The sequence below is a fragment of the Octopus sinensis genome, linkage group LG17 (assembly GCF_006345805.1).
Source record: "Octopus sinensis linkage group LG17, ASM634580v1, whole genome shotgun sequence".
In the NCBI taxonomy this organism is placed as follows: Eukaryota; Metazoa; Mollusca; class Cephalopoda; order Octopoda; family Octopodidae; genus Octopus; species Octopus sinensis.
In genome coordinates this window covers 4,908,820-4,931,043 of record NC_043013.1, presented here as the reverse complement: position 1 = coordinate 4,931,043, position 22,224 = coordinate 4,908,820, and the positions used below count along the sequence as shown (strand labels likewise).

Below are 22,224 nucleotides of genomic sequence, written 5' to 3'. Positions count from 1 at the left end.
TTATTGTTTTCAAAATTTGTAATTTTGACAATTGAATATGAGCTAATAACCCATTTTCTATAGCGATGTTTGAACAAAATTTTAATAATTTTATGTTTTGTTGAATTTACCTGTAATTAGATTCACCTTGTGACAAAAATTATCTTCCAAAAATCAGATTAATATATTGATAAATAAAAAAGTTGTTTAATGAAACCAGACTAAATTTATGATTATGTTAGAAATTAACTGAAACACATAAGGGGTGTATTTTGGTCAGAAATATAGTAATGAAAGGGTTAAGAGAAAATGGAAGTCAATTTACATAAAGACACTTTGCTGCAGATTACTGAAGCATGTGGAGACAATTGTGTTCACACAAAATGGCAGTCAACCTATGTCGGATGCAACACAGCAGTCATACAGAAGCCATTTCAGTGGGTCCTGGGACAACACTTCCACCCCAGACGCCAACCCTACGGACCTCGCTATTTGGTCCATTCGAGAAAGGGACGCTTCAAGAATTTCTCAAAGATATCACTCTGAAGACAGCCTTAGTCACGTCATAGGAATAATTAAGTGAAGTTATATATTCTCAGCTGTCGTTGGACAAATTGTGAAGGCCAATCGCACCAGTTCCCTGGTTTCTAATCCAAGGGAAATAACTACAGCATAGCGAAGGGAGACTACTCGTTTAAAGTGCAAAATGAAGTTTACAAATTCAAACATCAATGAGTTTGAATACTTTTATTTGAAAAGGAAAAAAAAAAGTTATGGAAATCATTGGTTAGAAAAACGAGAGGTTCAGCATTTGTGGAGAATTAATGATGGAACAGACGCAGATTGGTGTGTGCCAAAGCAATGCCAAGGCCGTCGCAAGCTTCAATAACAACCGCATCGTTAGCAGAACCAGCAGGAGAGGCAATGTACCGGACTCCACTCTGAAACAGAAACAAGGAAAAAAAAAGTTTAAAACCGCATTTTAAAAGAAAATTCCAGAAATCAGCAAAAATATTTGAGTAAACTTCAGAAATGATAAGTGTGTTCAGAGGCGACTCCAGAAGAATCACCGTCACACGAACGAGACTAAACTTTCATCATGAGTTCACTTAAATGAGACGAATGTGGAATATATGCTATTACATACCCGGTAGGCACGATCTATATTGTCCCTGAAAGGGAAGAAGGCATCAGAACTCAGAGAGACTCCGTCTAGGCTGGCTATCCAATTGATACGATCTTTCTGAAATTTAGAGAAAAAAAAGGTCACCATTAAAATACTCAAAAATTTTAAGTTGTGCACTCTCGAAGTCCTAAACCCCTTTTAACTGAATAGGGCTCATTACCCACCCAAAATATATACAAATTAAAGAAAGCAAGGACATACAATGAAAATGCATCTGATCCTGTCATCAGTTCTGCTTATCAATAACTGAAAACAGTGTACCTAGCCTAAAAGTTTGGACTCCAAAACTCACCCCTTTCTAAGCATCCAGCTCCAAAAACATGCTGTCTTTGAAAATTTAGCAAAATGACTGTAGGGACCAAAACAGAAAATCCTGATGGAAGGCTTTCCAGGTGACTGCAAACTACAAGCAAGGGCAGCCTCCAATTAACCAACAGTCAGAACTTGATGGATAATGAAACAACCTAAACAATTAAAATGTGACCCAGATCAACAATGATAGCCACAACGCAGTAACTAGAGACTAGAAAACCCATCTTGTTACAATAATAAAGGCAAAAATACTTTCTAGTGAAATGATTCAGTATGGCAGCTAAGAAGCAAAGTGAAATTGTAGCTTTGTAAAACAGACATAGCAAGAATTCAGCTTCTAGGATTAGTGTTTTGATCCTTTTAATACCAATCCGTCGTATATATATATATATATATATATATGCATGTGTTTGTTTGTCCCCCTAGCATTGCTTGACAACCGATGCTAGTGTGTCCCCGTTACTTAGCGGTGCGGCAAAACAGACCGATAGAATAAGTCCCGGGGTCGAGTTGCTCGATTAAAGGCAGTGCTCAAGCATGGCCGCAGTCAAATGACTGAAACAAGTAAGACTAATCCACCTGAGAAGTCTTGATTCTATGACACTGCTTGAAAGACAGCAAAATGGTCCAAGACAGTGTTGAATCAGAAAGAATCCACAGGAATTCTACCTTGCCTCAAAATCTCTAAAACGGTGGAATAAAGCAATATACACAAACCTCTGTCAACTCTGGTGGACGGACTTCAAACAGATCTTCCCAAGTTGAAAGCTTCATATCCTGCAACAAGAAAAAAAAAAGAAAAGATGGTTTCAATTGCACATCAAAACATAGGCTTTGAGTCATAATCCCAAATGACTGAATAAGCTTAAGATCTCAACATACCTCTCCAACAGTTCCAAGAACATAACAATCAATAGCATTGGACATTTCTGCTCGTTTCACACCCTTCTTGAATTTCAAGCCAAGAACATTAGGATGCTGTCGCAACCACCTGGGGGAACAGAAATATAAGAAATTAATGCCTCCAGTAAATGAATGACAGGGCGAAAGCACAACAAACAATTAGAATAATGTAAGGTTTGGTCAGAACTCAGATACAGCCTCTTCACATATCTCCATAATGAAATCAGAAGAAGAAATCATCACTGCTCTCCAAAGAAATCAACCAGAAAACTGATACTCACCAGTTGTCAGCCTTGTCTCCAGCCAACCGTGTGCAATGGATTCGTGATTGCTGGCCAGCACCGATGCCTATCACCTAAAAAATTAACCAGAGAAACCGTTTTGAATACCCAGACTAACACAGCCCACCAAAGAGGAGGAAAGTCAGAAAAAAAAAGAGAAATAGCAAAGCAACTGTACCTGTCCATCACGAGCATAGCAAACAGAGTTAGACTGGGTATACTTCAGAGCGATGGAAGCCACCAACAAATCACGGATAGCAGAATCAGGAAGCTGCAACAGAGAGAAAGGGACACCTTAACTAAGAAGGGAAGGCAAAATCCTCACCAAACATATTAAACAGGAATGTAAAGCACTCATCCCTTACTACACCAAAGGTTACTCTGACCAGGGGTCCCCTTCCATTGTTATATTTGCAAATGACTTGGCAACTCCATCCATGCCAGCACAACACCGAGTATGACTAGTGGCCCACCAGATCTTGCCACAACGTCCAACTCATGCTAGCATGGATCAGTTGTCAAATGAACGCAATTTTCTTGAAATGGACATTTTCACTCTTACAACTACATTCTACAGGGTGATTCAAAAGTCGCCATACATAGGAAATTTTTTTCTTTTAATTGGAGGGGGGGGGGGGTGATGCAGTTCCGCAACTCTCCTCTTTTATTTCACCCCATTCTATAATTTAAATTCTTGATTTTGTTAACTTAAAGAGACCTCAGCAAACTGAGGAGCACATGTAACTCAAAAGCATTTTTCAAGAATAGGTGCGAAACACCATTGTGACACAACTTGTAACAGCACATCTGGTGATACATTCCTGCAAATGATTGGCCTTATCTTTCTGCGAAACTCCATACCTTTCAAATGCACCCCAAAGATAGAAATGAAGAGGGGTCAGATCAGGGGATCTAAGAAATTGTTTTTATAAAATTTTTTTCCTTTTGAATCAGCTGGTATATCAAGTCATATCGATAGAGCAGGCCTTACTATCACCTCTAGCTTTAGAAACTTGGTTTTAGTACCAATACATGAAAGCAAACATCTTTCGCAAACTTCCAAGTCAAAAGCAAGTGCTCAGAATCCAATAAAGCTGCACTGTGCAAAATAACACTCACCGTCTTACCATTGGTCACCAGGTTATTGAAGAGATCTTTAGTAATAGGAGCATTATTACGGAGTTGCTGCATCTGCAACCCGAACAAAGTTCTGGTTTCCACAGGAGGGGCATCATAGTTGGGATCAATCTGAAAAGCAATAATCACAGGATCAGCCAAAGTGAAAAGAAAAAAAAAGTTCTAAAGAACAGAAAAATTAAGGCACCACACCAGCAACTAAATAAGCTGTAGAAAATAGGATTTACATTACAAACTAATTAACAATTAAGCATGAAATTAATAGCAAAGGGGATCAGAATAATGTGTTATGATCAGCCACCCGTGGACAGGGAATGCAGCCAAGAACTGACCACATTTCTGTGACACGAGGGGTCAGTTGACACGCATGTAGAATATCATCATCTCCCCACACCTGAAATATAGACGTCATCAGAAGAACAGGTGAAACAATATCCCTACCTGTAACACGCAATAGTTGCCACCCTTTTTCTTCTTGAGAATTGTAAGCGCATCAGCCTCGTATCCAGGAGCGATGACACCGTCTGAGACCTTAGAAAGAGAGAAAGAATTACTGAAATCAATTTGGAAGTTCACATAATCCAAACGGTCAGACACAAATAGAGTTCTATATATATATATCCGTGAAATGTAAAGAAAGGCGTAAACAGGTTTATACAAGTAGTTGCTTCAGAAGAGCGAGATGCCAATAATCACCTGGAGGGTTACAGTGGTAAATCAGCTTAAGCCCTCTACCCATGCAGATTAACAGTCTCAAATATCCCTGCTTCATACGGTGAGAAACACAAAACCTTTTTATAAGGCCCCAGTTACTCAAGTGATTGATAAAAGTTGGGAAATGTGTTAGAAAATATTAAAAAAAAACAAAGGCGGCGGTAAAGAATACGCACACCACAAGTTTTCAGCGTAACAAAATCCCTCACCCGGTACTATTTAAGAGTGGTCCCGGTGCGCGCACTCGCTCATCCGCGCTACCTAGTCATGTCTAGTCGATCCTTTATGTAAAAAAATTATTTTTGTGTTTTATTTACTTTGCTAGGTAGTCGTAGTATCAATTAGTCAGGACTAGCTAGCGGATGCGCGACTACGCTCACCGGGACCACTCTTCTTAAATAGCACCCCCTAACCCTAAATACCGGGTGTGCGTATTCCTTACCTTCGCCAACACAAGAATGAACACTACATTTGAATGAATTTTCAATCATCTCAGCGTCGTAAAACAGAGCAAAGACAACAATGCCCCACTCGACCATCAGATTTGGCCTAAATATTTTAGCACTTAGGACTAAACTGTAGATTAGTATTTATAAGCAGGGTTCACCCGCCCGGTCGCTTTAAAAATCATGGAAGAAAATTAAACTTCTCAATTAAAACAATGATTGTTAATCATTTAATGGGATTTGCAATAAACTATGCAAGCGACAGATGGTTGGTAGAGCATCGAGCAAACATCCAAGTCGAAAATCTCAAAGCGGGTGGTCACCACGAGGTCGGAAAACAATCATCTATGTTCGCTTACAATAAAGCTGATCTTTTAATGTTACAAACATTGATCAAAAGAGAAAACAAATTGATACCAAACTTATAAAATGGGAATTGGATGGGAAGAGACTGAAACAAATATTATGGTGCCTTTTTGTTTTCACGCTCCTAAACTTTATATATGGAAAGAACAAGTAAATTAACCTAAATATACATGGTAAAGTGTCTAACTACAGTTTAGTGCCCCACTGGTAGTTTCCTCACACATTTCCAAAACTGCATATTTACTCATCAAATTTGGTAGATACAACGTGGTAAGATGCAGAATTATAATCGGACGAATAAAATTTGGAGGGAAAAAGGTTTCGGATTATCAAAACCCTTCAATCGATCTCGTTGCCATCAATCTTTATTTTTACTGTGCTCTCACCCTTTCGATCTGTTTGAAATATCAAAATTACGTAGTCTACCCTCGAAGATGGATATTAATGAGATGAACACACAAATTCGGGTAAAATGAGAGAATGATTCCGAACATTCTCCAGAATATCTTTTCCCGATTTTTAGCCTTCTATTCGTAACCACACCCTCGAAAAATGCTTCTCGGCATCTTTTTTATTTATAATAAAATGCACCAAAACATGCACATATACCCGTAAAATAAAAAAAAAAACTAGTATAAAACACATGAATTTTTTTTCCTAATTTAAAAAAAAAATACTCCCCAAGATCTTTTTTATGTAAACCACACTTATTTCTCATACGCAATATATTCCAGAGAAATACACGTGTACGCATATATAATTGTAGTTAGCAAAATGAAATGAGAACCGAGGTGCTTTATCGCCTGATTCTCAGAATTTCAGGGACTAAATACTGTGAAGCAAAGAAATATCCCACGTGTTCTGAGAAATCGAGTCAGAGGAGACGGATACTCACCAGTCGAGAGATCGTGAAAGGGAGAAAGAAGGCAGACGAGGCTTTATATAGTGAAGGAGACAGGAAGAGACCGAGGTCTGTAGACTGACGCATGCGCAGAAAACAGCAATATTTTTTTCAAAGAGCAGGTAACTCTGCATTTTAAATTGAGGGCCATGAGATTTTGAAGGTTACCACTAATAACCCTTTCTACTATAGATACAAAACCTGTATCTGGCGGAGGTTTATAGTTGATTATGTCGACCCTGAAAGGATAAAGGGCAAAATCGACCTCGGCAGAATTTGAACTCGAGGTTAATAATATTGAGTTTATCATATGTAGTTCTTTGGTGTGCACCAAATTATTAGAAAGGTTCAAAAAGAGGGAACAGAAAGCAGAGATATAAGTCAAGGAAATAAAGGCAGCAGGGAGAGCCAACAGCACGTACACAGAATAAAACATAAAAATAGAGAAAAGGGAACAGTAAAAGAGTCTTAGGGGAGAAAGGGCTTTGGTGTAACAAGAGGAATTTTGGGGAATTTGAAGGAGGCAATGTCCTAAGAACAATAGAGAGTAGTTTAATTCCATACTTTGACAATTCTGAATTGAATAGAACGAAATAAAAATTTATATACCAACTCCCCACCAGACAAAAAATAAAATAAAAACTTGAAAAATGTTTAAGGATTGCAGAGTGATGAAAATGTTTCAATTTATTTATTTTTATAACATAACATTTTAGAGACTGAAATAGATAAAATCCAGGCTAGACAGGTTTCATAGCTAACGGATTACACACACACACATATATATATATATATATATATATATATATATATATATATATATATATATATATATGTATATATATATATATATACCTACACACACATATTTGTTTTCACTGTCCTGTTATGTTACCTATTCTGACCCTCAGCAAAATCCCCAATTTTATTTAATTTGCTTTGCGGGGTCAACTGTTTTATTGAAAGCGTATATTGTCGTTAAATGCTTGAAATACGAGACTAGGAAAACAGCCAACAACTGATGAAGGGTCCCTTCATTATGTTGTTTGCTTTGTTTTCCATTTGAGTCTTTCATTGTTCAAAAGAATAGTTGTGCTTCGTACTATTTTGTTTGACACTTTTGTGACATCCTGTGCCGACATATGCATATATACGTATAGATTTAAGTATGTACAAAATTGCCAAAAATCAGCATTGTTACCCACCTTCCTTCAATTTTGACTTTTCCCCCCAAATGTTTTGAAATTTTTGTCTGAATCATAATGTCCAATTTTCTCGCATATTTAGAAAAAAAAAATTCTTAAAAATGGGGGTGGGGGGTAATTTAAAAATGCAGACTTTTGCCAATTTGTTTTGCTGATTTGTACTCTCCGTAGCTGAAAAGAGGGTGAGGGGGTGCAAAAAAATTTTAAAGGTGGTTTTTTTTGAGGGGGCGGGACAAGCAGAAGTCATTCCACACCCACACACACACACAAAAAAAAAAAAAAAAAATACGCAAATACCTCTCTTGATATGACTTTAGCTGTTGGGACATCACAGGGTTCAGAAAGAGCAATGAAGTCCCCAAATGATGACATGCGGTCAGCTCCTTTAAAGGACATAAAAAGGAATCAAAGTTAGAATTTGGTTGGAGAAATCAAACAGAATTATTTATTCTTAAGTTGCTGTGTGTGGAAGACAGGGCAGGGCCCATGGAAGTTGCTGGCCCTTTAAGATTGGTAAAATTGAGGCTGTTTACATTTTGTTTAAGCTGTTGCTGGGCAACCCCTGCAGGGAGAAGATTCCAGTGGGAGGGAAGGAAGATCTGACGAAGGATTGGTCACAGTGATTTGTGCAGAAGGAAACATTGTAAATTCACCTGCTGTTGTTGTTGTTGTTGTTAACATTTCAATGAATTAAGAAGATCAGATTGGCAAATTGAGATATGGGCCATAGCTTGGCTTGAACTCATAATCATCTGATTAAATACCCAGCATCTTAACTTCATGCCCGAAGTATGTGTTGAATAGAATTTTTTCTATTATAGTAAAATGGCAGTATAGTTAAGTGTGTTTCCCAGTCACATGGCTTTGGGTTCAATCCCACTGCAAGGTACCTTGGACAAGTGCCTTCTACTATAGCCCTGGGCTGACCAAAATCTTGTGAGTAGATTTGGTAGATGGGAACTAAAAGAAACCCAATGAATGTCTTTGCAGTACTTCATTACTTGGAAATGGCTTTCATATCACACCAGCCAGATTTCAAAGAATTAGGTGTGAAAATTAAGACTCAACAAAGTCAAAGACCTTCAATAAGTAGAGATTAACCAATCTAGTTTAGCCTGCAAAACTATTCGGTTGGTGCAGAATTATTGCAGATTTTTTTCTACAAATTTTATTCAACAAAAAACGTCTTTAAATGATGGCCTGACAGTTTACCAAACAAATGGGAGCAGTAGTTGAAGTAGATGGTGAATATGCTCCAGAATAATCATTTAAAGATATTTTTGTTACATGTTATTGATTTTGTTGAATAAAATTTGTTGAAAGAAACTGAATTATGTACCAACATTCATGCAGAGTTGTCTTTTCTTACTCCTAATTTTAAACCTACAACTCTTTATTTCTTTGCTACCCACAAGGGGCTAAACATAGAGGGGACAAACGGATTAAGTCGATTACATCGACCCCCAGTGCGTAACTGGTACTTAATTTATCGACCCCAAAAGGATGAAAGGCAAAGTCAACCTCGGCGGAATTTGAACTCAGAATGTAACGGCAGACGAAATACTGCTAAGCATTTTGCCCGGTGTGCTAACGCTTCTGCCAGATCACTGCCCTACAACTCCTGTAGAACTACAAGACATAAACATGTCTTGTAGCTCTTGAACATAAACATACATGGGGCCCTTCTACAAGAGTTTGGATTTCCCTGATATAATATATACTCACCACGGGCCCTTGCGTAAGCAACAGCAAGGGGACTCAGTTCCTTCAGATCATCTACCATACACAGCTGAGCCTGTTCTGGACTGAGGGGTGTGGCTACTGCGGCACCTGAGGATAAAATGGACAAACAACATAGAAGAAGAAGAAGAAAAGAATAAGAAAAAGCAGAAAAAGAATAAGAAAAAGAATAAGAAAAAGAAAAATAAGAAGAAAAGAAGAAAAAGAAATAATAGAAAAAGAAGAAAAAGAAAAAAAAAAAAAAGAAAAAGAAGAAAAAGAAGAAAAGAATAAGAAGAAAAAGACAAAGAAGAAAAAGAAAAAGACAAAGAAGAAGAAAAAGAAAAAAGAAAAAGAAAAAGAAAAGACAAAGAAGAAAAAGAAGAAGAGAAAGAAAAAGAAAAAAAACAAAAGCTAAAACAACACCGAAACAATCATTTGGGTATAATGGATTCTTACATGTTTACATCTCGTGGTTCTTCTGCACAAGATCTTCATAAGACAGAAGATCCTGCTTAGAGAAGCATTATGAGAGTCCTTCAGAAGAATACAAAACTCTGAAAGGAATTTCACAGATTAGAGGTTTCAGAAGAATTGGGAAGGGATGATCATCATGCCTTCTCTTTAGGATCAATAATGGTATCAATAGAAGTCAGGAACTGATATGGAACCTGGAGACTTGATTTGGTGAGAACTGAACCCTCCTTAGGCTACACTGTATTTTATTAGAAAGAAAATTTCAGTCCTTGAAATTCAATAAACTTTCTGAAGACAAGGAAGGCATTTTACAACACAGACATACGGCTTCTGTTCTTTTTCTTCTCTTTTTCATTTTAACATTCACTTTTCCATCTTTGTATTGGTCAGATGGAATTTGTTGAAGCAGATTTCCTATGGCTAGATGCCTTTTCCGTTGCCAGCCTTCATCTGTTCCCAAGGAAGATTATATTTGTCCTTGATCACACATAATACAGTTCTATATTTAAGAGATGAGGAATTGTGTACATTATTAACTTGTGACAGATATTTGTCCTCATCTTGTTTGTTGTTAACACAACGTTTCGGCTGATGGACGTATGGCGTGGTGGTTAAGAATGTGGGCTACTAACCCCAATATTCCGAGCTCAATTCCAGGCAGTGACTTGAACAACAACAGCAGCAGCAACAACATCGAAAAATACTTTAGGAATGAGAACCCAGGTTCAAAATCTCCCCAAGACACCTGACGAAGGCTGGAGGGTATATCAGCCGAAACGTTGTGTTAACAACAAACAAGATGAGGACAAATATCCATCAAATGTAAATAATGTGCTTGATCAGATATGTTTAGTTTAGAGGGAAGACTGCAAATGAAGGACTCTGCTTGAATAATGAAATGCTTTTACAATTTTTTCAATGTTAACACAAGATAAAAATGAACACATACACACACACGCACAGCTATTATTGAGCAAATTCTAAGTAGGGCCAAAGACCATACCTGCAGGGCTGACATGTTTAAACGAGGTTGCTGCTGGCAAACCAAGAGCATTTTTCAGTTCTTTTACCAATTGCCAAGCATTTAAAGCATCACAGAGATTGATAAATCCAGGGGAGCCATTTACAACTGCAACAAAAAGAAAACTCCGTTAATTCCAGATCCTAAATTTATCACCAAATCAGTCTTAAGAATGCAAATCTACCACCAAAGACAATCCATTCATGATACCCCTGTTTATTTTTCAGGCACAATGTATCTAGGACTATATTATCCAATGTGTGTCATTTTATTCATATCTTTTAGTAAAGATGTAATCGAACCATTTTGATAACAACCCACCTCTCCGTTCTCATCATCATCATCATCATCGTTTAACGTCCGTTTTCCGTGCTAGCACGGGTTGGACGGTTCGACCGGGGTCTGGGAAGCCAGGAGGTTGCACCAGGCTCTAGTCTGATCTGGCATTGTTTCTACAGCTGGATGCCCTTCTTTACGCCAACCACTCCATGAGTGTAGTGGGTGCTTTTTACGTGCCACCGGCACAGGTAAAATTTCTTAAATGAGCTTAACAACAAAATCACAATTTTCTTTATTATTTCTTAAATCAACTGAAATAAAAAGGGGACATTTCTAGATAGAAGAATTGAAAGGGCTTCAGTTATTCCTTGTAGGCTGAATGACCTGTAGAAACTAGTTGGGTTGCATAGAAGTGAAGGAAGAGTTTGTGGGTGTCTACATAATACCACATGTAAAGAGTATCCTACACAAGATTAGAATATTTTACTTATAATTAGTCCTAGATTCCCAAATACTAATTCAGGGGGTTTAGAGGGTAGTGATGATGACTGTGAGCTGACCACAAGGACAAGTCCTTGCTGTGGTGTGGTGGGCCTGTAAGCCATGCTAATATGGCCCACCTCTTTCCAGAGGTAAAAATGAGTTTACATACAGCCAACATCCCTACTAGTGCTTGTTGTGATGTTGTGGCTTGTATGGCCAAATAACCCCAGAGATACATGCCAGCAGAGTGTCAGCTCCTAGTAGGGTCTCCCATACAGGACAGGTCACAAAACAGAGGCCAGTCTAAGAGAGACCACCCTATTGAAGTGATAAATTGCATTTGCATAAGATGAATACCTGTAATTAGTAAAAAGGCAAAGGTAGAGGAGCATCGAAGATAAATCAAAATCAAAACCTGGGAGAGGAAGGATCACTCTCTCAGGGACTCCCACATACTCAGGGTGTGGCTCCCAACAACTCAGAGTCAAGAACAGTAGAGAAAAGCTAATGGCATATGCTCTACAGAGAGCATAGAACTTAAGTGCAACGATGGCAGGGATAGCCTTGCCATGTTATTTTAGAATTGAGACTGAAATCTTCAAGAGAGAATCACCAACTGAAACAGGTTTTTGGATAGATTGAAGAACATTTACCTTTCAAAGGTAATTCTGACAAATTGGTAAAGAGCTGTGCTGGTTTCTGATGAGGGTTCATACCATAGCGCAGGGGTAAGTGGGAAACATTCTGGCTAAACTGCTTCCGGAAGTAATCAGAAATAGCAGCATCGTAATCTGCTGTATGGTTGAAAGCCTGCAAATAAAGAAGGCATGCATAAAATTTAGGAACATCTGCATCATTTCATGCTTGCAAGAGTCAGGTGAAAGGCGGCGAGCTGGCAGAAACATTAGCACACCGGGTGAAATGCTTTGCGGTATTTTGTCTGTCTTCATGTTCTGAGTTCAAATTCCGCCGAGGTCGACTTTACCTTTCATCCTTTCAGGGGTTGATAAATTAAGTACCAGTTACACACTAGGGTCGATGTAATCGACTTAATCCCTTCATCTGTCCTTGTTGGTCTTCTCTATGTTTGGCCCCTTGTGGGCAATAAAGAAATAAGAATCAGGTGAAAGTTGTTGTGGCAGATTTTCAACACTTGCATAGCCCTTTCAGTTGGCAACCCTCTCATGTTTCCAAGCAAGGTAATAATTTCCACAGCTGGACATGCCTTTCATGGAAGACTGGGAATGAATGACATTGATTGCATCATAATGAAGATGTCCAGACACACAGACACATGATGGACTCTCCTGTCGAAGACAATGTATGAGCGATCAGCTTTTGCCGAATGACCTGTGATTTGTGGTCAAATGTTCATGCCACATGTTAGGTCACTCAGTCCATCAAAAGTGACATTGTCTGAATGGTTGCATTGGGTGTTGAAGTGATCGCAGAGCTATATAAAATGAAGTATTTTGTTCAAGGCTTTTGGTCAGTCCAGGAGTGCAGCAGAATACACTCTGCCCAAAGTACCATGCTGTAGGACTGAACCTGAAACCACAAGTTTGGGAAACGAAATACTTAACCTTGCAACATCTTTAAATAAACGCCAACAGGCGCAGGAGTGGCTGTGTGGTAAGTAGCTTGCTTACCAACCACATGGTTCCAGGTTCAGTCCCACTGTGTGGTACCTTGGGCAAGTGTCTTCCACTATAGCCTTGGGCCGACCAAGGCCTTGTGAGTGGATTTGGTAGACAGAAACTGAAAATAGCCTGTCGATATATATGTGTGTGTGTGTGTGTGTGTGTGTGTGTGTGTGTATGTTTGTCCCTCCAACATCGCTTGACAACCGATGGTGGTGTGTTTACGCCCCCGTCACTTAGCCGTTCGGCAAGAGAGACCAATAGAGCAAGTACTAGGCTTACAAAGAATAAATCCTGGGATTGATTTGCTCGACTAAAGACGATGCTCCAGCATGGCCGCAGTCAAATGACTGAAACAACTAAAAGAATAAAAGGAAAGAATACAGGAGGAATGTCTCACCTTCACAGCAAGTCTTTTTCTGGTTTCAAGGGTCGAATCTTTAGTTGGGGAGTTCTTCATTTCTTCAATTATTCTGGAAAAGGATTAAAAAAAAAAAATCTAAGGAACAATAATTCATTGTTAGTTCAGTTCTATTTGTCTTATTGCTCTCAAGGTTTTACCAGCATCATTGTTGTTTTAACGTCCACTTTTTCATGCTTGCATGCATCAGATGGAACTTGTTTTAGGTAAATTTAATATGGTCAAGTGCCTTTCTGTTGTCAAGTCTCACCTGTTTTTAAGCAAGATGGTAGATGATATTTCCCATGGACAGACATGGTATGCAAAATCATTATCTAAAGTCTGTCTCCCATGCTAGCACAAGTTGTGTGTGAAATTGTATGCATATATACATATACCAGCACTATGACCCGGTGTTGCCGGGTCATAGTGCTAGCGCATGCATATACAGCTGCGTGCGTGCGCACATACACGCAGGTACTGTCCAAATCTCCGACCAATCAAATACAGCTAGCTGGCATTCAATTAGTGTATCACGTTCCAGGCATATTAATTGGGTTTTGGATAGAAAATTCACCAAAAAGTCACTTCTATTGATTTTTTAATGGCTTTGCGGGGTGGCTGGGGAAATGTAAAGATGTGCACGACCACCCTTGGACGGTTTTGAATGACCATAAAAAGTGTGAGCCCTCTAACTGAAAAATTGTGGATTTGTATAAAGGACACACACACACAGACATTTTGCCGTTTATATAGATATATATATACATATATAGATAGATATATATATATATATACATATATATATTATATTACACACCCACACACACTAACTCACACATGACAGGCTTCTTTCAGTTTCCACCTACCAAAATCCACTCAAAAGGCTTTAGTCAACCCAGAGATACAGCAGAAGATACTGACCCAGAGTTCTGTTCAGTGGGGTTGAACCCAATATCGCATGGTTGGGAAGCAAGCTTCCTAACCACACAACCAAGTCTGGGCATGTATTTCAGAGAGGAACCAATAATACAAAGAGAAACTGGGGAAACAAACTAGGATAGTTTAGCATCGACACCTCAGCTAAAAGATACAAGTGCAATCCAGTTGTAAATACCGAGCTAAGCAGCACATTTTAAAAGGAGCGCAGAGTTCTTATCTCTGAAACAATTGTCCTTAACTTTTGGCAACAGACACTCTATTTGAATGGTAAAATATTGGGTTTAAATTTTGGAACAAGGCCAGAAATTTTGGGGGATGGGGATAGAGGTCAACTGGTCCATGTTTTGTTAACTCCACCTCCCCAAAAGTTGAAAGGCAAAGTCGACATAAAATGCTGCTAAGCACTTTGTCCAGTGTGCTAATGATTCTGCCAGCTTGCCGCCTTATATTGGAATGGTTAAATATTGAAGAGTAATCGAGTACCTGAAAGTGTTGAGATAGAATCAGCATCCTTGTTTGAACGTCCACTTTTCAATGCTAGCACGGGTCGTGCAGAATTTGTAGAGGCAGTTTTTCTATAATCAGAAACCCTACCTGTTGTCAATCCCCACCTGTTTCGAAGTAATGTTTCTCCATGACAAGACAGGTCTCAGAAGACTAGAAGAAAACAAGAGACACCGCCTGCATAACAGTGAGGCTTGTTTACAGCTATCATGCGATAACAAGGCAAGGAAGCTGTAACACACACACAATAGGCTTCTTTCAGTTTACAGTTATTGTAGGCGCAGGAGTGGCTGTGTGGTAAGTAGCTTTTTTACCAACCACATGGTTCCGGGTTCAGTCCCACTGCGTGGCACCTTGGCCAAGTGTCTTCTACTATAGCCTCGGGCCGACCAAAGCCTTGTGAGTGGATTGTGGTAGACGGAAACTGAAAGAAGCCCATCGTATATATGTATATATATATATATATATATATGCGTCTGTGTGTTTGTGTGTTTGTCCCCCTAGTATTGCTTGACAACCGATGCTGGTGTGTTTATGTCCCCGTTACTTAGTGGTTCGGCAAAACAGACCGATAGAATAAGTACTGGGCTGACAAAAGAATAAGTCCTGGGGTCAAGTTCCTTGATTAAAGGTGGTGCTCCAGCATGGCCGCAGTCAAATGACTGAAACAAGTAAAAGAGTAAAGAGAGTTTACTTTAACATACGGTTACAAAAAAAAAAGCGTAATAGGTATAAAAAAATGTGTATTAAACGAATATGAAAACAAAAATTTGTGTTAACGAAATGGGTGGGAGAGGACTTTTGGAAAATTCACAAGATCCAATTTTTTTCCCTTTTTAACTTTTAAAATTTATTAAGAAATTTGCGGAGGAAATTATTTTCTGAGAGGGTAAGGAGAGGACTTTCAAAAAATTCATATGATCCAATTTTTCCCTCCATAACTTTTAGGAAAATGGATATCTTTTGATGAAATTTTATATAAATACCTTTCAAACGGCATGGATAACGATTATAAGGAAGTTTATGGGAAAAAATTTTTTTTTTGAGAGGTACGTAGGCGCAAATTTTTTTCAACACAGCTCTTCTTACCCAACAGTTGGAGACATGCTAACAACAGCTAAATCGCCTTTAACTTTTCTTTCCATAGTGAAACCATATTCAACACCGTATTTATGAATTTGTTTCTCTCATCATGATACATGGGATCGTTTTCAAAACAATTTTCTATTACTCAAACGTAAAATAAATGAATGTAAAAAAGTTTTCAAACTTTTTTCCATTACACTCAAGCAAAAAAAAAAAATTATGAATTGCTTTCTCTTCGAAAATCTTCTCCCCAGAAAAAATTTTCCCCTCACAAATTTCTTTATAATCGTAATCTATACCTTTTGAAATATATTTATATAATATTTCATTAAAAAATATTTTCTTAAAAGTTATAAAGGAAAAAATCGGATCTTGTGAATTTTCCGAAAGTCCCACCCCACTCCAGTTCGTTAGCACAACTTTTTATTTTCATATTTGTTTAATACATTTTTTTTACACCTATTACCCATGTTTTTTTTTTTTGCTTTGGTGGCCGGGTGTTAGATTAAACCGTAATCCAGTTTTCATCTACCAAATCCACTCAAGGCCTTGGTCAACCCGAGGCTGTAATAGAGGCCACTTGCCCAAGGTACCACTGTCAGATTGAAACCGAAACATGGTTGGGACCCAAAGTTCGGCAAGAGTTCCTTTTGTCCCCCTTCCCCTAAAAAGGGCGGAAGTCTTTCCCAAAGTTCTTCCAGGCGTATATGCGTGTGCGTGCGTGCACAGACACACATAGACGCACAACGGGTTCGACTCTTGGTTGTAAAGACCCGAAATGCTTACGAGCCAAGGTGAACGAAAATAAAGAAAGGGAGATAATCTCCCTAACACATATTTTCGTTTGTTATCTCCCCTCCCTTTGTTTTCTCTATCACAATTTATTTTATTATCTTATTCTATGGAAGCACAGTAATACCTCACTTCACGAGGACCCGCTTTACGAGACCCCAGGTTTACGAGTTTTATTTTATAAATATAAAAAAAGGTTAATTAACCATTTTGTGTGTGTGTATGTGTGGCAAAACTGGTTCTGACGAGTCTTAACAGCTGCATATAACTACAGAGTTAACGACGGCCTAAAATTTCAGAGTCGGTGCGTGCGATTGTTGAGAGATTTCTTATAAGCAAAGGTGGACACCGTTGGGTACCAGTCTACGATACTCGTACCCACCGTCGATCGAAAAACTAACTTCATTAATCATTAATCGGTTAACCAAAAAGTTAAGTTCCATAACCGTTAATCAGTTAATTATTTCGCAATTTAACGGAAGTTATCGATAAACCGTCAACGTTAATTTTCATTATAGAAAAAAAATATCAGTTTTGGCTCTAAAACGACCTACAAACACCTTTAAAAAGTGCCAAAACTATAAAATCCGTTAGCTTCAATTCAACAGAAGTTAACATGAGTCAACGAAAGTCAATTAGTCCGATAATGATTTCCAGAGTTAACTTAAAAGTTAAATCGTTAGCGAAAATGTTAACTTCGTTAATTAATGGATTAACGGTCCGGTGCCCCAGTTTGATTATAAGCTAATTCTTTGTACCACATATTTATATTGTATGCGTTTATTTACACTATTATTTTCGGCATTTTTTAAGCCCAGCCAATATGCTTAAACGAAAGTGTACAACGGACACTGACGGGAAGAAAAAGAAGCGAAAAGCGATCACTTTGGAAACGAAGTATGAAATTGTAAAAATGCACGATGGTGGTACAACTGTGAAGAACATTAGTGACAAATTTTCACTTAATTCGTCAACTGTCTGCACAATTCTCAAAGAAAAACAAAAATATTTATCTCAAGTGAGAAATGCGCAGCTTCTGTACTCAACGTGGTCTCGTAAAAGAGATTCTGGAAGCATTATTCCGGAAATGGAAAAACTTTTAAATGTATGGATAGGTGACACGACTCAACGCATGCATTTGAATGTCAACCGAGCGGCGATTCGTAGCAAAGCTTTGTCTCTTTTCAGTATGCTTAAAGAAATGAAAGGTGACACAAACGAAACTTTTGTCGCGAGCAGAGGATGGTTTGAGCGATTTAAAAATCGCCACAGGTGGCATTCCATCAAAGTGCAAGGAGGAGTGTTAAGCGCTGATGTCGACGCAGCAGAAAAATTCCCAGAAACATTGGCAGAAATGATTAAAGAAGGGGGTTACATGCCACAACTAATCTTTAATGTCGATGAAACCGGACTTTTCTGGAAACGTATGCCTTCCAGAAGTTACATAGCGAAGGAAGAATCTGCGCGGCCTGGTTTTAAAGTTGCAAAAGATCGAGTGACGTTATTATTTGGAGGAAATGCATCAGGAGATTTGAAATTGAAACCAATGCTAGTTTATCGAGCGGAAAACCCTAGGGCACTTAAAGGCATCTTAAAAAGTACCCTTCCAGTTATATGGAAATCTAATAAAAAAGCTTGGGTTACAGCAACATTATTTGAAGAATGGTTTTCATATCACTTTGTGCCAGAAGTTAAGGAATATTGCGATAAGAACGAACTTCCATTTCATGCAATGTTACTTATTGGCAATGCACCAAGCCACCCTCCAATTCTGAAACATCTTCATCCTAATGTCAAAGTTATTTTTTTGCCTCCAAATACGACCCCACTTTTGCAACCAATGGACCAGGGAGTTATTGCAGCTTTTAAGGCCCATTATTTATGTCTCACATTTGCAATGTTGAACGAAGAAACGGTCAAAGAAGGTGGACCGACTCTAATGGAATTCTGGAAGAGTCACAATATTTACACTGCAGTGAAAATCATAGGTAAAGCTTGGGATAATATCAGTCAAAAGAATATGAAGGGCATTTGGAAAAAACTTTGCCCTCAATTTCTTAATGATTTTGAGGGTTTTGAATCACTACAAGAAAATGTAGAAAAAGAGATAGAAGAAATTGTAAAACTGGCAAATGAATTAAATTTCAATGTGTCGGCAAGCGATATTGATGAGCTGCTTCAATCACATAGTGATGAACTCACCAACGAAGACCTTATTGCAATGCAAGAACAGGAAACGATAGAAGAGAAGGACACTGTTGAAGAAGCGCCAGTTAATGCATTCACATTTAAAGGACTCAAGGAAGCGTTTCAACATTTGGATAAAGCCTTGGAAATTTTTCAAGCACAAGATCCAAATTTCGAACGAAGTGCAAGAGTTTCTACAACCATAACAAATGCTTCTGCGTGTTACCGAGAAATTTATAGAGAGCAAAAGAAAAAAGCTAAGCAAGCAACTTTAGAATTGTTTATCAAAAAGAAATCAGCAGATGTTTGTGAGTCGGCAATTGCATCTACAAGCGATGGTGTGCCTGAGCCTAGTGCAAGGGAATGCGATTCAAAAAACAATTCTAATTATAATATTTTTTTATTATGAATGATCTTGACATTCTTTTTGCTTTACACAAAAGATATTCTTTACATTCTACTGTTGTTTTATTGCCATTCATTTACAAGTACTATAAATTTTATAAGTAAAATATTTTTCTGGGACCAAAATACGATTTATATCATTGTTATCATGGGAAATAATTGCTCTGCTTCAGAAGCAGTCTCTGGGAACAAATTAAACTTGAATATTGACGCATTAGTGTATTAAACATTTCATTTCTTTCCGATGAAGAGTTCTGTCTTTGCAGCAAAGTAAAACTTTACTAAGTTTTTCTATTCACTATTTCACTGGATGGCTGAATAGTCACAACCTCATTAATACAAAATTACTATTTTTAAATCTCACAACGTGAGATATACAGCAACAGTACCTTGTAGTAAAGATTGTTTCCCAACATAACATGGTTTAGCCAGCTGGAGACGATGCTTCCTGGGGCTAAATTACAGCAACATTAGTCCTAAACCAGGACTGCCAGGTTATGATGGCAAACAATCTTTACTCTTTAATACACTTCATAACACTAATAATATATCTAACAACAGCAATAATATACTCCATGTATTTACTTCTTAACAACTATAATCAATACAAACGAAATTTTAAAATCATGGTAACTAGAGGATCATTTTGGAAACAGGCTCTCATGTAACTGTGCAAAATCCTTCATCAAACATTTACTTATATAATATAGAATTTTATATTAATATTGCTACTTTACCCATTATAGTCGTTAGGGTCACAAATGACAGTAACACGTGCAAAGTTCTTTGCAGCAGCACGGAGGAGAGTAACGCCACCTGGAGAGAAAGGAAGGAAGCGTTAATTAATGTCATAATTCATTATCATCATCATCATCGTTTAGCATCCGTTCTCCATGCTAGCATGGGTTGGACGGTTCAACAGGGGTCTGGGAAGCCAGAAGGCTGCACCAGGCTCCAGTCTGATCTGGCAATGTTTCTACGGCTGGATGCCCTTCCTAACACCAACCACTCCATGAGTGTAGTGGGTGCTTTTTATGTGCCAGATGAGGCTGGCAAACGGCCACGGTCGGATGGTGCTTTTTACGTGCCACGATCAGATGGTGCTTTTTACATGCCACCGGCACGAGGCCAGTCGGAACGGCCACGTTCGGATGGTTCTTTTATGTACCACCGGCACTGGTATCACAGCAGCAATTTTCATTGATGTTGATCGATTTCGATTTTGTCATGTGTATTTGAGTTAAGGGATTAAGCAGCATCTGATTAAACTTATTAAATGACATGGGCTCTAATGAGGCTTTGCATTCAAAGTAATTCAATGATCAAATTTATGGTGACATTCGTTTTATCTGATATTACATGGGTACAGGAAGGATGGCTGTGTGGTTAAGAACTGTGGAGTTTCTGGTTCAGTTCCACCATGTGACACCTAGGGTAAGTGGCTTCTGTTAGAGGGCCGTGTTGACCAAAACTTTGTGAATAGATTTGGTAAATGGAAACTGAAGGAAGCTCATTGCATGCATGCACATACACACACAAACATGGTCATCATATAATGTTTGGCATGGGTTGGACAATTTGACAGGTGCTGGTCAGCTGGAGACCTGCCCAAACTTCATTTGTTTTGGGCGTGGCTTCTATGCTTGGATGCCCTTCCTAATGCCAACCACCTCACAGAGTGTACTGGGTGCTTTATACACATGGCACCAGCATGGTGTACCCTTGTCTAAATATAATGTAATAGTTGCAAATTAACATTATCATACAAGCAAGGTTGTTTGTTTCCAGCTTCTGTAAATGTCTGCCAGTGAGAAAATATTTTGCTTGGAAACTGAGGAGGACTGGCAACAGAAAGGGAAGCAAATGACATCTGACCCATGCAAGCATGAAAAAGTAGATATTAAACCACACACACACACACCTGTCTGTGTCTGCTGGCCTTAGCATCACAATTGTGAAACAAGCTGTGTCCATTTCCAATATTCTGACCATGGGGAAATAAAAACAAGGGAATGTTAGTGACATGAAGGCTATCTGGCAACAGAAAACCGAAAGTAGCACACCAGGCGAAATGCTTAGCGGTATTTCGTCTGCTGTTATGTTCTGAGTTCAAATTCTGCCGAGGTTGACTTTGCCTTTCATCTCTTTGGGGTCGATAAATTAAGTACCAGTTACGCACTGGGGTCGATGTAATCGACTTAGTCCCTTTGTCTGTCTTTGTTTGTCCCCTCTATGTTTAGCCCCTTGTGGGCAATAAAGAAATAAGAAAACCTAAAGTAACCAAACCATCACAGTATATTACTGGTACATGTAGCATGTCAATGTAAACACCATAAAACATTTGTGTGTCTCATTAGCAATTTTACCAACCCCTGTGCCAATCAGACTGATTAACATCCTAATTTTTGTGATATTTTAAAGCAGATTTTAGTATGTTAAATACAAAGCCTTACCTATGTCAATTTGTTCCACAGCCTGCTCAGCAGTAACATCGTCTGAGGCAACTGTTTTCACAAATGGATACAGGTTACAGACAACAACACTACGGAAGAAAAAATAAAAAAATAAAGATAAAACATTATGTATACTAGCTGGCCCCGTGCCATCAAAAAATGACTGCTAATTGTAGTATTTTATATATAAATATGGATGGTAAATCAAATTAATACACTTGTCAATGTTATCTATTGTTGTCTTTTGAGATGTGACATCAATCATCGTTTGTTACTGAAGGAACACTACAGAGTTGAAACGCTGTTTGATTTTTCTTTTCAGCATTGAATGTTCACCATCCCCCTTCCATTACACACAGAGTTGAAATGCTCCCACAACCAGTTTGCCATCACCCCTTCCTTTCTT

General features: G+C 38.4%; 1 protein-coding gene across 1 annotated transcript in view; it reads right to left on the bottom strand.

The window, feature by feature from the left end:
- Positions 1-709: 709 nt before the first annotated feature.
- The window catches only part of LOC115220874 (bifunctional purine biosynthesis protein ATIC), a 32,018-nt gene continuing 10,503 nt past the window's right edge, over positions 710-22,224 (bottom strand). The window contains exons 5-19 of the mRNA XM_029791058.2: positions 21,819-21,907; positions 20,103-20,181; positions 13,450-13,522; positions 12,063-12,219; positions 10,630-10,755; positions 9,156-9,260; positions 7,728-7,813; positions 4,240-4,329; positions 3,781-3,909; positions 2,840-2,932; positions 2,662-2,735; positions 2,360-2,468; positions 2,195-2,254; positions 1,127-1,222; positions 710-920 (exon numbers count right to left, since the gene is read on the bottom strand). Of these exons, the coding sequence (XP_029646918.1) occupies positions 801-920; positions 1,127-1,222; positions 2,195-2,254; positions 2,360-2,468; positions 2,662-2,735; positions 2,840-2,932; positions 3,781-3,909; positions 4,240-4,329; positions 7,728-7,813; positions 9,156-9,260; positions 10,630-10,755; positions 12,063-12,219; positions 13,450-13,522; positions 20,103-20,181; positions 21,819-21,907 (1,486 nt within the window). The 3' untranslated portion in view covers positions 710-800. The remainder of the gene's footprint in view (positions 921-1,126; positions 1,223-2,194; positions 2,255-2,359; positions 2,469-2,661; positions 2,736-2,839; positions 2,933-3,780; positions 3,910-4,239; positions 4,330-7,727; positions 7,814-9,155; positions 9,261-10,629; positions 10,756-12,062; positions 12,220-13,449; positions 13,523-20,102; positions 20,182-21,818; positions 21,908-22,224) is intronic.